Source organism: Platichthys flesus, chromosome 11 (assembly GCF_949316205.1).
Source record: "Platichthys flesus chromosome 11, fPlaFle2.1, whole genome shotgun sequence".
Lineage (NCBI taxonomy): Eukaryota > Metazoa > Chordata > Actinopteri > Pleuronectiformes > Pleuronectidae > Platichthys > Platichthys flesus.
The window spans coordinates 13,639,810-13,653,269 of record NC_084955.1 but is presented as its reverse complement, the minus strand read 5'-3'; the positions used below and the strand labels follow the sequence as shown (position 1 = coordinate 13,653,269).

At 45.8% G+C, this 13,460-nt stretch overlaps 1 protein-coding gene across 5 annotated transcripts in view; it reads right to left on the bottom strand.

Moving 5' to 3' along the window:
* Nucleotides 1–13,460, bottom strand: part of nbeal2 (neurobeachin-like 2) — a 35,946-nt gene that overhangs the window by 20,023 nt on the left and 2,463 nt on the right. For 2 of the 5 annotated variants that reach the window (XM_062398898.1, XM_062398899.1), the window contains exons 2-20: nucleotides 9,400–9,488; nucleotides 9,032–9,196; nucleotides 8,621–8,702; nucleotides 7,922–8,034; nucleotides 7,592–7,674; nucleotides 6,706–6,791; nucleotides 6,323–6,626; nucleotides 6,059–6,165; nucleotides 5,663–5,749; nucleotides 4,645–4,728; nucleotides 4,304–4,402; nucleotides 3,538–4,184; nucleotides 3,317–3,449; nucleotides 2,977–3,096; nucleotides 2,524–2,854; nucleotides 2,305–2,387; nucleotides 2,107–2,199; nucleotides 1,847–2,018; nucleotides 697–830 (exon numbers count right to left, since the gene is read on the bottom strand). In XM_062398898.1, coding sequence (XP_062254882.1) covers nucleotides 697–830; nucleotides 1,847–2,018; nucleotides 2,107–2,199; nucleotides 2,305–2,387; nucleotides 2,524–2,854; nucleotides 2,977–3,096; nucleotides 3,317–3,449; nucleotides 3,538–4,184; nucleotides 4,304–4,402; nucleotides 4,645–4,728; nucleotides 5,663–5,749; nucleotides 6,059–6,165; nucleotides 6,323–6,626; nucleotides 6,706–6,791; nucleotides 7,592–7,674; nucleotides 7,922–8,034; nucleotides 8,621–8,702; nucleotides 9,032–9,196; nucleotides 9,400–9,488 — 3,012 coding nt within the window. Of the gene's footprint in view, nucleotides 1–696; nucleotides 831–1,846; nucleotides 2,019–2,106; nucleotides 2,200–2,304; nucleotides 2,388–2,523; nucleotides 2,855–2,976; nucleotides 3,097–3,316; nucleotides 3,450–3,537; nucleotides 4,185–4,303; nucleotides 4,403–4,644; nucleotides 4,729–5,662; nucleotides 5,750–6,058; nucleotides 6,166–6,322; nucleotides 6,627–6,705; nucleotides 6,792–7,591; nucleotides 7,675–7,921; nucleotides 8,035–8,620; nucleotides 8,703–9,031; nucleotides 9,197–9,399; nucleotides 9,489–10,499; nucleotides 10,634–13,460 lie in introns of those variants that run through there. The other 3 variants (XM_062398901.1, XM_062398902.1, XM_062398900.1) reach the window with 2 other exon arrangements.

Here is a 13,460-nt window from a genome sequence, read left to right as displayed (position 1 = left end):
TAATAGATTCACATCTTACTTTTTAAACTTCCTAGAAATCGTCTCTTCTACAGATTTTGAAGACGGCACCTTTACAGGGGTCAACACTGATCTATATTCTAAGATCCTGCAGCATTTTTTTTAAATCAGAAAACTGAACAGTTAATCATAAGTCAGAATAAGTTTAATGTTGAAGTAACTCAGAATCTCTTGCAGTTAATGTTGCAGCAAAAATATTTCTACAAGACTTAGTGGAGGGATGGGACATGGGCCAAAAATGGTGCAAGAATGGATCCAAGAATTTGATCACTTTCTTTAACATTATGAAATGGAGGGTTCTTTTTTAAATATTTTTACAACTTCCCAGGAGATAATTCATGGTTCTTTTATCAACAGAATCCGGCACACTTAGACAACTGATCTCAATGAGTGTGTGGTACTGCTGGACCTTGGCGGAGGTTTGCTCCATTTCAATTTGTTTTAATCTCTCCAGATTTTCTTTATGGATTTGAACACATTTTAAAGCAGCTGATTTTAACCATGGTATAGTTTGTTCTCATTCAGAGAGAGACCATGCCATCGGATTACCCATTCATTACGCAGCAAGAAGCAATAACAGCACATTAATACAACAGAAAAGGTCAACTATTCCCTTTCAGGCATCTCTCGCAATTAGCGCCCACTTGCCGCGCTTCGATGACACACAATGACACTTACTTTGCTGAGCATGGCTCCTATGACGCTCGGCCCGTGGCAGAGCAACAGGCTCTCTTGATTTACAGGGTGATGACGAATCAGGTTCTTCACCATCAGCAGGAAAGCAGCAATGCTGTTGGTCTCTAGTCGGCCCTCTGAGAGAAAGAAATGATGTACAACAGACTTTGAAGATTTCCTGTGCTACACAAAGCTGTATTTATTACAATTACAACGCACTACAGTGACGTTATCTTATCTCAGGAGGATGCATGGACGTATATCAGAGTAGCAGGTCTCACTCCTGACTAATTCTATTCATGCCTCTATTCCCACAGACTGATGCTATGAGCCGCTCAACAGCAATTTTGCAGATATGATATGACTCAATGTTTCCACGCTGACTCTGCAACCTATGGGCAATGATTTCACAACCCCTACTATATTCTAGTCTAGCATTTCCTGTTTATCCTTGCATCATGCACATTGTGTGCACGCTGACTCTCTGTGATCCAAACATGTTCAGGGTCTGACCTCAAATGAAAATCGTACATACAATTGAGCAATACAACTTTCCCCAAACTTAGAATATTTAAAGGATCGTTTACCAAAATTATAAAAGCATTCTCTGACCTACATCTAAACATGCAGGTAGTTTTGTTTGATTTGCTCAGGTTTCCTCCAAACAAAAGTTTTTTTTTGACAAAAGGTATAATATTACATTAAATTTCATTTCTTTTATTTGATGCTTTTCTCCGAAGCGATTTAAAAATAAGTGCATTCATCCATGAGGGTACACACCGAGAACAGCAAGAATCATGTTAAGTATAATTCATCTTCAAAAAAGCCAAACTGAAAGTGCTTCATGTACGTTTTCTTTTCTCAACACCAGCGTTGACGATGGTTATTGGACGTCATCTTCTTAACCGAGGTGAAGTCAGAAGAGATGTTTCTTTAGCCGGCGGCGAAAGATGTGTAAACGTTCTGCTCTCCTGATTTTGTTGAGAGGCAAGTTGTCCCTCGCAGTAAGAATAGTATTTCCTGCTTGCAACATTCTTCCCTGTTTAGGTGACCCGCCCTCTTTCATTAAGACACTATCACTACCATCATCTACTGTTCGATGCAGAAAAAAAAACAAAAACACAGTCAATATCTGAACTAAATGTGATCTGACCTGCGGACATGTTCAGCGGCAGCAGCATGGCAGCGGGGCCTCTGGAGGGGCTGAGCTCCGGTCCGAGCAGATCTGAGATCTCCTGACCACTGTTGTAAAACTGCTCGGCCTCGCACACCTGCTCGATCAGCGGCAACAAAACACCTACGCCTCCCATCACATTGACGACATCCTGCAGGAGTTCCAGTACTTTATTAACCTGTATTTAACTGCGTGAATTATAAATAATGTTACAATAATTGTCATGAAACCCTTCTCACCTTGATGTCCCAGTTGACGACCCTGTGTCCGGTCAGCCTGCCATCATACTGGTGATTGGGAGACAGGTCCAGACATATCTGGCTCTTGAAGGCCTGAAGAAACACAACACGCTTATAAACAAGAATCATCTACTGGTATTATTTATAATTTACACAGTAACAGCAGAGTAGGACCATGAGTATGTTTCAGTGGGTCACCTGTGGAGTGTAGTAGAGCAGAAGTTTGCTGTTGAGATCAGATAATTCTCCATCTGCTTTGAATAAGGACACGTGATTGGGGCCTGTGACGGAGAAAAGAAAGCAGTGACGGTTTAAACATGCAAACACCAATTGGATATGTACAAGTATTTATTCAAATGTTTCGGCACTGGGATTTCGCTTCACGCTTATCATGCACTCTATCAGAGCGTGACCCACCTGCAGCGTAAAGAGCTCGAGTCTGGGTCAGCTGCAGAGCCTCGTGGCAGATGAAGGCGGTGCCCAGGAGGCCGTCCAGAGACGAGGGTGTCCCCCACTCGGTGTCCTGCAGTCCCGCGGGGATGGTGTGCGCAGCGTTGTCGCACGTGGAGCCCCAGTGGCCCCCAGCAAAGGAGGCCGGGAAAGACTGGGAACGGATGAGGGAGGGGCCGTGGATAGGGAAGGCAAACTCGGGTGATGGGGGGGTGGTTGGGTTCGTGGCCAGGTTGGGGGAGGTGGTGGTGGTAGTGGTCCGGTGGCCTGCAGAGCCGATGCAGCAGGAGGTGAAAGGCTGCAGGAGCCGGTGCAAGTCGGGGGGGGAGACAGAAGACGTTAGACTGATAGAGCGGAACTACGCAGCAGTGACATGATAAGATGAAGCGCAGAATATGTTAAGAGACAATTTTCAGTTACCTCACTGAGAGATGGAAAACGAAGCTGAGAGGTTTTGCATTGCTCTCCGTCGATGTAGATGGTCACCAGGTTTTGACCGAATGGACGACGGCCCGGGAGGTGGACTATAGCCACTGAGTGCTGTGGTGAGGACGACATTAAAGGGCACACAAATGTTCATGCTGGAAGTTAGATAACACAAAAAAAACATTTTTGAATTGAGGATAAGTCACAGTTCACAGCTTTGAATTAACAATTTTGATAAACTTGTCCAGCTACAGTTTTCATGAACTTCTCCTTGATTTAATCTTTTTTCATTTGGAACTGGCTACATTAGGATAAATGTTGGACAAACACTCACCCAGCGTGAGTCATTTAGTAGGTGCCCTTGCAGAGCGACAGCCATGTAGTCTTTCTTAGTGCAAACAGCCACAACCAGAACACCCTCCATGGTGAAGAAGGCCTCCAGTCCAGTCCCACTCGCTGTGAAGAAACTTTAGAGACAGAAAACAGGATTCTATCAAAACGTGAACAATGCTTCCAATTCAATGAAGTGATCATCTGCCCTTCGTTTTTTTCTACCTGTAGAGCTGCTTCCTGCGAGGCCCTTTAACCACATCCCCACTGCGAGAGTTGGCCCGAGGTCTGTTGTTGTTGGGGAACTCTGATTGAGAGAAGGGGAACTCCTTGTTAAGGCAGAGCCAAGCGTGAAAGGCAAACCCGCTGCCTGGCCAGCGTTGGACTGTGGGCACCATGATGCCTGCCATGGGGGGCGTCAGATCAAAGTACTGCAAGGCACTGTCCTGGCCTTCTCTGGCTGCCATGGCCGAGAGCACCCGGATGACCCGGGTGCAGTAGGGGTGCACCCTCCCCAGTGCTGCACCGCTGTCCTGATCCAACCTGAGCAGTCTGAGGAGGCTCTTCAGCTCCTCTGGTTTCAGACACAGGGAGCCCAAGTCCTGCAGGAGACCCAGGAGAGCGTCTGCACACTGCCTGTCCAGACTCTGTGGCTGGGAGAGCACCTGCAGCAGAGCCCCCACCATGCCTGCCTCCACCGCCACAGTGCGGCAGGCAAAGGAGCCGCGGCAGACGGTGGCCAGCCACTGCGCCACCAGCAGCTGAAGGTCCCTCTGACCCGACAGGTCAGGCAGCCACTGCAGGAGCAGCAGCAACGGCTGGTCGTTACTAATGCCGAGGTGATGAGCGTGGACGTGCTCGCCCTCCACTGCCTGGAGACAGAGAAGGCGAAAACAGAGAAGGGAGAGAAATTTAAATAAGATCATCATTAATATGAATAAATTGGCTGTCACTGCACTCAGTGGTAATAATGAGGGATTGTGTGTGTCACCATGTTCATCAGCTCCTGCAGCAGCCTTTTGGTGGGTTGACCTTGACTCTTCAGCACATCAAACAGCTGGGAGTAACCAATCCTCTCCTTAAAAACCTCCTGGGGGGAAACGAGACAGAAATAGCTTTGAGAAAGCTGCTCCACATGGGACGACTACTTGGCATACTTCCATACATGGGGAGGGAATACACTATGAATTCCTAAACGAACGGGAAATCAGCTTTTCTCATCAGGCACTAACTTATGCAGCCGTTGTAAGGGGTCTGATTGTTGTATTATCATGCTTTATGATGTGCGTACAGAGATATGACCATATACAGTATGATCGTACAGGGCCTTACCTTTGCAGAGGGCGAGTTACTCATGATAGAAGTGAGGACTCCTAAGGCATGAACCGTAATGCTGTCCGATCCTTTCTCCCATACCTGCATTAAGATAAGGGGATTGATTGTAGAAACAGGAGTTGATGAATTAGACTGAAAAAGGTGAAGGTTTAAACTGCACACGGTCAAGAAAAGGGAAAAACAAATCAGGATCGTCCTTGGTATTATCTGTCAATTGGAGAGGATCTTCAGGTCATTTTTCTTTTTTCCCCCCAAGCCACGATTAATAAAGCCGACTGAGCCAAAGTAAGTAAACTGCTGCACCAGCCACCAAATAATCACCTCTTTGTTAATTAATGATAGGGCCCAGCATGCCATAACCAAAGCCAACCACCAAAAAAATAAAAAGACTGAGGCAATCCCTAAATGGAAATTAGGGGAAACATCAAACATCAGGACACGAGCCCGGTTTTTCATCCGATCTCCAGCAGTGACACGGCAGAGCAGCTAGAGTACAAGGAAAATAGGACAAGGCATGCACAGAAAAGCCACCCTTTCATGCAACATGATAAAAACAGAGCATGCTCCTCTCGCCCAGTGTTGTCAACAGGGAATTCAGCCTCTAATTGTGAATGTGATATAAATAAACACTCCCACGCAAGCAACGGTTAATCCTGATAATCTGATTTTTTTTATAATTTTCAATGTGCACTAAGCAAACCGCAGATTGCCACTAGGTTTATCTGAAGTTGGATTCACGTGTAAACAAACAGCGGAAATAACATTAAGTGACATAGGCTGCAAGTGGACCTGCATTCCAGATGGACGGATACAACAGATAAAAAGGGAACTCCAACTACGATCACATAAAGGCGGGCTACCTGCTTTATTTACAAATGAGTGCAAGCCAGACTTCCTGCCTAACGCATCCTGTTTAAACAGCTCGGAGCAGTTAGCGAGCGGAGAGCAGGCTGAGTTTCCTGCCGACAGACCAATATCGACACCAAGCGCAGCTGGTAGGCGGGGACGGGAGTACCTGGTCCACTTCGACCTCTGTGAGCAACTGTGTGGCGAGGTCGCACACACCGTCAGGCTCCGGCCTGCGGCTGTTGCTCTGAAAGAGCTACAGGACAGACAAGCACCCACACAGAAAGATGATTAGACAACAATCATCTGCGAGCGGTCCCGCAGACAGGTTTGATCCTGGTCTCTCTGCAGCTGCGGCATGCACATGAGCAAAACATCGGCTCGAAGTTTGAGCAAAAAGAACGAGTCCTGCGAGCAGATGCCACACTCTGGGGCAACTGGAGGAGGAAAGGGACATGAGAGCAATTACATTGAAAAGGTGACGGACAGACAGGGCAGCTGACAGAGGGGCAGATAGAAAGAGCTGACAGACAGAGTTTGGATGGACAGGGGTCGGGGATCTGACCTTGCTGTTTTGAATTAGCCGGAGGATGTGTTCGAAGCAGTTGTTGTTCAGGAAGACAGCCTGCAGGACTGGTCTGTCAGAGCACTCAAGGATCTCCGGAACAGCAGCTAGAAATGACAACAAGGAGGATGTTGACTCATCCTATTCATCCCACACTGGGGAAATTGATTCTTTGGACTCCACGCTGATTGAGACATTTGAGGAAAAAGGGAGAATGCTTTTGCTCACGCAGCCAGAACTGAGACCTGGTGGACGTGGTCTTACTTAGCATTTGGCTCTGGAGCGAGAGCTGACTGTCTTCCCAGCTCTGTCGGTCCTGCTGCTCACTGCTCAGTGGACGGTTCCAGTTGAGGAGCTGGAAGTAGCCCTCCAGTATCGTCCTGATCTCCACCTGCCGCTCCGCAGGGCTGCTGGAGTGCAGGAGGTGGATCATCGCCGTCAGGCACTGCAGGGTCATCCGCGGGAGCCCCGTGTCCTTGGGTTCAGAAGAGGCCCGGCAGCACCAGGCACGCAAAACGGAGAGCAGGTCCTCAACTGAGTGAGGGGTGATGGAGAGAAGGCCATTCTTCTGGAAAATAACAAATACACAAAGTAATCAGTTGTAGTGTTTGCGGCAGACCAATCCACGGTGAAGAGGATGAACAGACCTTTCCTCCGCTGATGACCGCTCCCTGGAGATGGACCAGTTTGAGCAAGAGGATCTCTGGGATCTGCTCGCTTTCCTGTAGACTTTCTGTGAACATGGTGGTCAAGCCCAGAAACACAGGTACACAACATCAGTCACCACTTAACCACAACTTAGAAAACATTAACACAGTCCAAAGTCAAAATCCCCCCTTTCCTAATGCATGCTGGGCCTGAGTCCAGCTCCCTGTCACTGGGAACAGAATAAACTGGAACAGAAAAGTATTAACAAAACAAGGCTCAACGGTTCCTTAAATTCAATCAAGCTGGATCACATTTCACACATTTGAATAGATATAATATCAATCAATCCTTTTTCATTAAGAGCCATTAAGTATTCCCTATGAAACCTTGCTTACAAACAAACCACCAACAAACAAAAAACATAAACTCTTTGGCGGAGGTGAAAAAAAAAGGGGCTCAACAAAATTTCCTTGAGTGCCACTGACGTCTCTCAGAGTTATATCACATACAAAAGCTTAAGCCTTACTAATTAGCAATGTAAGCTCTTAGCATTTCCAATTACAGCATGCTATCCCACTATAATCCTCCTACAGTGTGGAGTCTGTGATTCTATTGCAACTTGCTCAACCAGAGATTGCACGCATCATGTTTGAATGTGTCAAACCTGATAATTAGACACTTAATGAATAATTAGGTTTTTAACCACAACCAGGCAGATACCGACTGAGTGGAACTACCGGTTATCTTGAAACATGTTGATCACATTTTAAGCCGAGCATGACAGATGTTGGCTGTGTCTGGGCAGCGGGAACAGTGCGATTCATGTGGTATGAGAGGTCTGACAGAGATCAGAGTGGTAGACTGGACGGAAAGGGAGTGTCTCACCATGGAAGAGAGCAGGCAGCTCCTCTGGCAAGGCCAGCGGGGAGAACTTATATTTGTTCCTCTCCAGCAAGCTCACCTCCTCCCTGCAACACACAAAGCCTAAAGTCAGCAGAGAACTCTGTACTTACTTCACCTCACGCCCAGTCACTGTGCGATTGCCACTAATAGTCCTGGCACCGATGAGACTTGACTTAAAGGCTTTGAGGAAACAAGACGAGGTGTTGCACACCACAAGAGGTTGGGCAACCTCTTTTGGTCTTTGTGTGAGTAAAATTCCACCTCCCACACACTCACGCAGGTGATCGCTGGGGTAAAGCAACATGTACTCACCCTGCTAGGCGTCTCCTCCATGTCTGATAAGGGTCAAACAGACTCTCACAAAGCACCAGTCCATGCTGCACAACCAGCTGCAGAGAAGACTGCTCGCCTAGTCCATGTTTTAGCTGCAGAGAAAATAGGTTTGGACAGACAATTAGCTGCATCAGGCAGATACAGGTTTCAAGAATCCTATTGACATTGCAACCCTGTTGAAAGAAAAGGTCAACTACACACCCTCTTGTTTTGACATCGGGAACTATTTTTTTTTCTATCTCTACAGGGAAGTCAAATACTATCAACAGGCAGGGGAGCTTTGCAATTGCCTGGGGCCCGAGCTGATAATGTTGGTTCACAGCAACGACATATTTGTGGAATCCCCCTTAAAGTCCATGATCGGCTATGTACAGGAGACTTTAACGACACCATGGGTCAGAAACCCCCTTACGAGGCACCCCCTGTGTGTCTGCCCTTTGTTTGTAATTTTGATGCTAAAAGAATCGTTTGAAGATTGACATGATGTGATATGGTATCATGTGTTTTTTCTGAGGTGTGGTCTTGGGGTCCCTCGAGGTCTCTTAAAACGCTCCTGCATCGACAGGATCGATTCTGTGTTGGCCTCTCTGCTATATATCACATTTCTGCGTAGTCTGGCTAAAGTGGCACTCACCGAACACTGCGTCCTGTTTGAAATACTGTTCATGAAGTTTTTACCTGGTCCAAGCAGAAATTTAAAAGCCTGATAGATTCAAAAACAAAGCCGGGGGTCTTCTCTTGGTCGATGTTCTCCATATTCCTGGAAGTAGAGAGAAGTTCATGCAATAAATTCATCTGATGCTTTCCTAAATTGGCCATTTTGGTTTTAAAAACAAATACGGTGCAATTGCAGAACGTTAAGGACAAGTTCTGACCCTGAGCTGCAGCTGATTTACACAATCTGCACAGGACGTTTTGGAAGAGCAAAAAAACATCTGTTCTCTTCTACTTCCCTATGTCTCCATCACTCCTTCTTGCATTTTAACTCAATGAATAATGTTTTATTACTCAAAACTACATCTGCATATTGTTTGTTTTTTATTATTATTTCTTCTATGTTACATGTTTACAGGTTCACTGGCCCCTCACCTGCAGACAATGATGAAGAACTTGATGAGGAGCAGTGGGTGCGGGGCGCTGCTGTTCTGCTCGGTGGCGCTGGAGAGGTGCAGGAAGCTGTGCCAAAGCTGGGTGCTGAGGAACACCAGGACCTCCCGGGGGAGCAGGGGCACCTCAGAGCTGCACTCCTCCGGCCTGGGGAGCGATGGAGATGTGTGAACGGAGGGGAGGAGAAGGGAGGGGAGGCAGTAGCAAACAGGCTGCGTTTACACATAACATAAACATGTCAAAACGCTATCTCTGGAGAAGGTCACAGTTCATCCTGCTCTCGGGAGCACAAACTGATGGAGGCCTTTTGATAGTTAGTTTGCGTACATTAGTTCAGTGATACCACTCACCTCCGAGGATCCAGTGACTGCACATCAATGAGCCTCTCGAAGGACGCCACAAAAGCCTCGAGCCACTGCTGCAGGTGGCCCACGTCTTTCTGCAGGAGAGAGGCAAGTACATGCAACGCTGTTAAGTCCCCTGCACACCTCTGCTCAGTAGTAAACAACACAGCAGGTGTAAAATATGCAGTCACAATATAATATGCTATTTGGTAGGTTTGCTTTGCTACCATCCGAAATAATGCACTTTGACTGAAAACACGGCACTGACTAAATCTGTTGAGCTGCTTTGGTAACAGGATGTTGAACCTCAAACAGGAACACATGAGCCAAGTCTTTCCTTTTTCAAAACAGGTTAACAGAAGCAAAATGAAGTTTCTATCCGTCACACGTTCCACACATACAGCGAACTCTCTGAAGAGCAGTGAGCATTAACAACCTTTCACTGTAAACATGTTATTGTCTTAAAGCAAGTGTTCCTTTTTGACGTCAGCCTCTGTGGTGCAACGTTTCTTCTCTTTGCTCCTCATATCAGCCTCTCCATCTCACCCCAGTTTAAACAGCCCAAAGACAAACAGCTCACCAGATAAACCAGGTCAACTCTACAATTGACTCTGGATTACTTCTTGTATTTTTTAAACACAGACTGTTTCGCAGTCCTTAAATGATCATCACTCCACGCTGATGATCCAGACCAGCGGTGCTACAGGAACCCAGTCATTATCAAACGACACAACACAGGACATCTAGGAATGTCTGAGCCTAACGTACTGTGTGATGGAACAATCAGAATGTTCTCATTAGCCCGCACGTTGAAAAAGCGCTGTTGCACATTAGTGATGAAGCAGCTTCCTCCAGAGCGGAGGGAAGATATGAGTTGGTTCAGACAGACTGAGTCATTGTACCCAAATAACACATCGTAAAGAGCGCATGGTACAACACCTTCATACTTCCCTTTAAGTCAACAAATAAATGATGCGGGTTTCTCTATATGCAAGAGCTCAGTGCACATCTCGTTTAAGAGTCACACTTCCTCTATTAAATCTAACATGGAATGGAACAACTCTGAAAACAGGTGTCTTCTCTAATAACTTTGCCATGTACATTACCAACTGGCATTGACTTATGAGCCAGTCCATCTCTCATCGTACGCAGCGGAGCAAGGTGCCAGGTTCTTGCGAACCCGGTCTCAGACGAGCCCTCGGCGTGGTCCACAGCTCAGCAGCTGCACGTCACTCCCAACGCCACAAGCACCAGCGTCCGACTCGCTCGCTCGCTTCGAGTCTCCCAGAGTCATTCGAGCAACCAGGAAGTGACATTAAACTCACTCCTTCCTCTTCTGGTTCTGATGTGAGCAGATATGAAAGCAGCTCCATAAAAAAAAAAAAAAAAAAAATGTGTAAGTGTCATGCAGGAGGACGATGGGACCGAGAGGGGATGAGCTGAAGCCGTGAATGTCATAATATAAATAATGTATTATTTATAGATAGAGTCAATTAATTCTATAAGCTTTTCCCCAAAATCAAATTAGTAAGTAAGAAAATAATGGCGTTAAAGTAACATTACGCTCAATCATACTTTTTATAAATAATCTCTGTGTGTACTCGGAGAAAACAGGAAACTGTTAACAACCAATTGCTTTGAGCCTCCATCATCTGGACAATCTGGTATTTGAGTTTTGAGTGGGAGAGGCACTGGGAAATATCTGCGACACTCCCTCAGCTTTGTTTAATTGTCTATTAAACATATAGAGGAGCTAAATGCACAACTCCTCCTTAATAACAGTTTTTTTTATAATAACACTTAATGATCGTAGTTGTCTTTGATTACCCCTGAGCATATGTCACTAATTAGAACTCTATCACCTAGACTCACAATGTACAAGGACACGTAGTAATAGTTCAGTGTTTGGAATAATTACTGCCTATGACTGACTGTGAATCGATCATCTGTTCTGTGTGGAGCTCAGATGCTTGACGTGTGTCACTAAAGCTGAGTGGCGATGCAGCATGTAGGTTTTTAGGCCAGAGTTGGTCAATGAGGTTAAAATTGGTGGCGAAATTGGAACAGAAACCCTGTCTAGCACCTGCCTTATGTCTCCATTGACACATCATACAAATAAATAATTCATCACAAAAAAATAACTGTTGATCAACCCCTCCTGCACAAAGACACTTATTAAAAACACTATTAGAGCAGATGTCACAAACCAACCACGAGGAACCGGCCCCTACAAACAGTGCCATTTATCCTTCTCCTCCCTGCACATGGCCGAGCAGCTGTGTGGCTCTCTGCTGCTTGGCATTCTGCTTCGCTCCGGCTTCCCGCACAAGTGAAAGCAAAGAGCACTTTGATTTTTTCTCCCGGTTGGCCCCACTGTTGGTAAACAGGGGAGGCCGAGGCACACGAGGGGATTCGACCACGGGGCTCGTAAGGCAGCGACGGTGAGCAGCAAAGGGATGGTTGTTTTTGTTTTATGGGATCTCTACAGTACATCGATTGTGCATCAGCAAGTGAGAGAAATGCACAGAAACGTGACTTAAGTGAGGAGATATGACTTGTTGTCTCGGGCAGAGGAGGTGGTTTCACAGCTGGGTTCTTGGGCATATGTTGGCTTGTCACTGTGGTCTGTCTCCGCCACTGCAGGCTCTAATTACTCTCCTCCACAGTCTCTCGACGTAATGATCACAAAGCTAATGACTGGTTCTCTGCCGGTCTGACATCTAACTGCAGCCACACTGATCTCGAGCAGCTGGAAAAGATGCTTCTTTGTTCTTCACTCCCATCCAGTGTTTAAACATATAGGATCATATGTAGATTTACTTGTGTGAGTCAAAAGGTGAAGATAAAACTTTGGACTGTGGTAAATCTTTCCCAGCACCCATTACAGTTCGAAAAAAATTTGAGAAATAAATCCTCAAAGTAATCAGTGGAGAAAATTACCATGAGCTGGAATGTAATTAAACATATAACCAGCTGATTAAAACTAATTAAACTGATGTTAAAGTACAGTGCAACAATACGACTGTGTTAGGGAAGAGGCACATCCAAAAATAATACCTCTCTGGGTGTAGTCGCACATGATCTGATGAGTTATGTTACTCCCTCAGTGATTAGATCAGACTCTGTTTATGTCCATACCTGTCAGGCACGAGCGTTTTATGTTGGTCTGTAAAGCATTCTAAGGCGTGGGGTGCAGAGCCCTTAAATTGTTCCAGTAAAGCTGGTTTTAAGTCCAGGAGACGAAAGACACAATGTATGACGGTCTGCAAGTGAACTGAGCTTGGCCTGAATAACCAAATCAACAATACAGCATATTATCGACTCTCCGGGTTGTTGTTTCTCTCATTGCCTGCCTGTTCTTTGGGTTATTTGTGCTGAAAATGTCTCTTTCTTGCAACAGTGTAACTACAAGACAGATACTCCAATACACACACACATAGGCTTTTCAGTATTTCACATCAGTCCGTGCTGAACCTCGGCTCAACCTAAAAGTATTGCGAGGGGTGTGTGTGTGTGTGATTTGTTGCACAATCAGAGGAAGCAGAGTTCCTTTATCACTAGCAAGCCTGAGCACGCTTTGCTATGTTTTGGCTGAGATGTGCGTCTTCAAAAATTATGGAATCACAGGTTGGTTGGACTCACCGCAGCTTTATTATAGATTATTACGAATTGAGGCACAGAAGCCTAAAAATATTTGAAGACTTGAATTCAGATCTGTTACAGTGTGTGAAACAGCTGCATGGGTGTGTTTGATGTGACTCATGAAGAGAGCGTCAGGCCATTGCCACTATAAGTAAAAGATTTGTTGGCAGACAAAAAGCCTATGAAATGTAATTAATGCCTCTTCTCCAATTGAGCTGATCTGCAACAGTTTCCTGGATGTGTGGTGAAAGAGACAATAAAGACCATCAGGTGAGGATGGGATGTGTCCAGTGGGAAAAAAAAGGAGGAAGAGATATTGTCTTTGCTAACATGACTAACATGAGAACAAAAACCTAAGGTGGTGATTGGAAGAGCCAGGTGATTGTTCTCTGAAGTGGTTCTGCAGCCTTTCCGAAGCCTGTTGT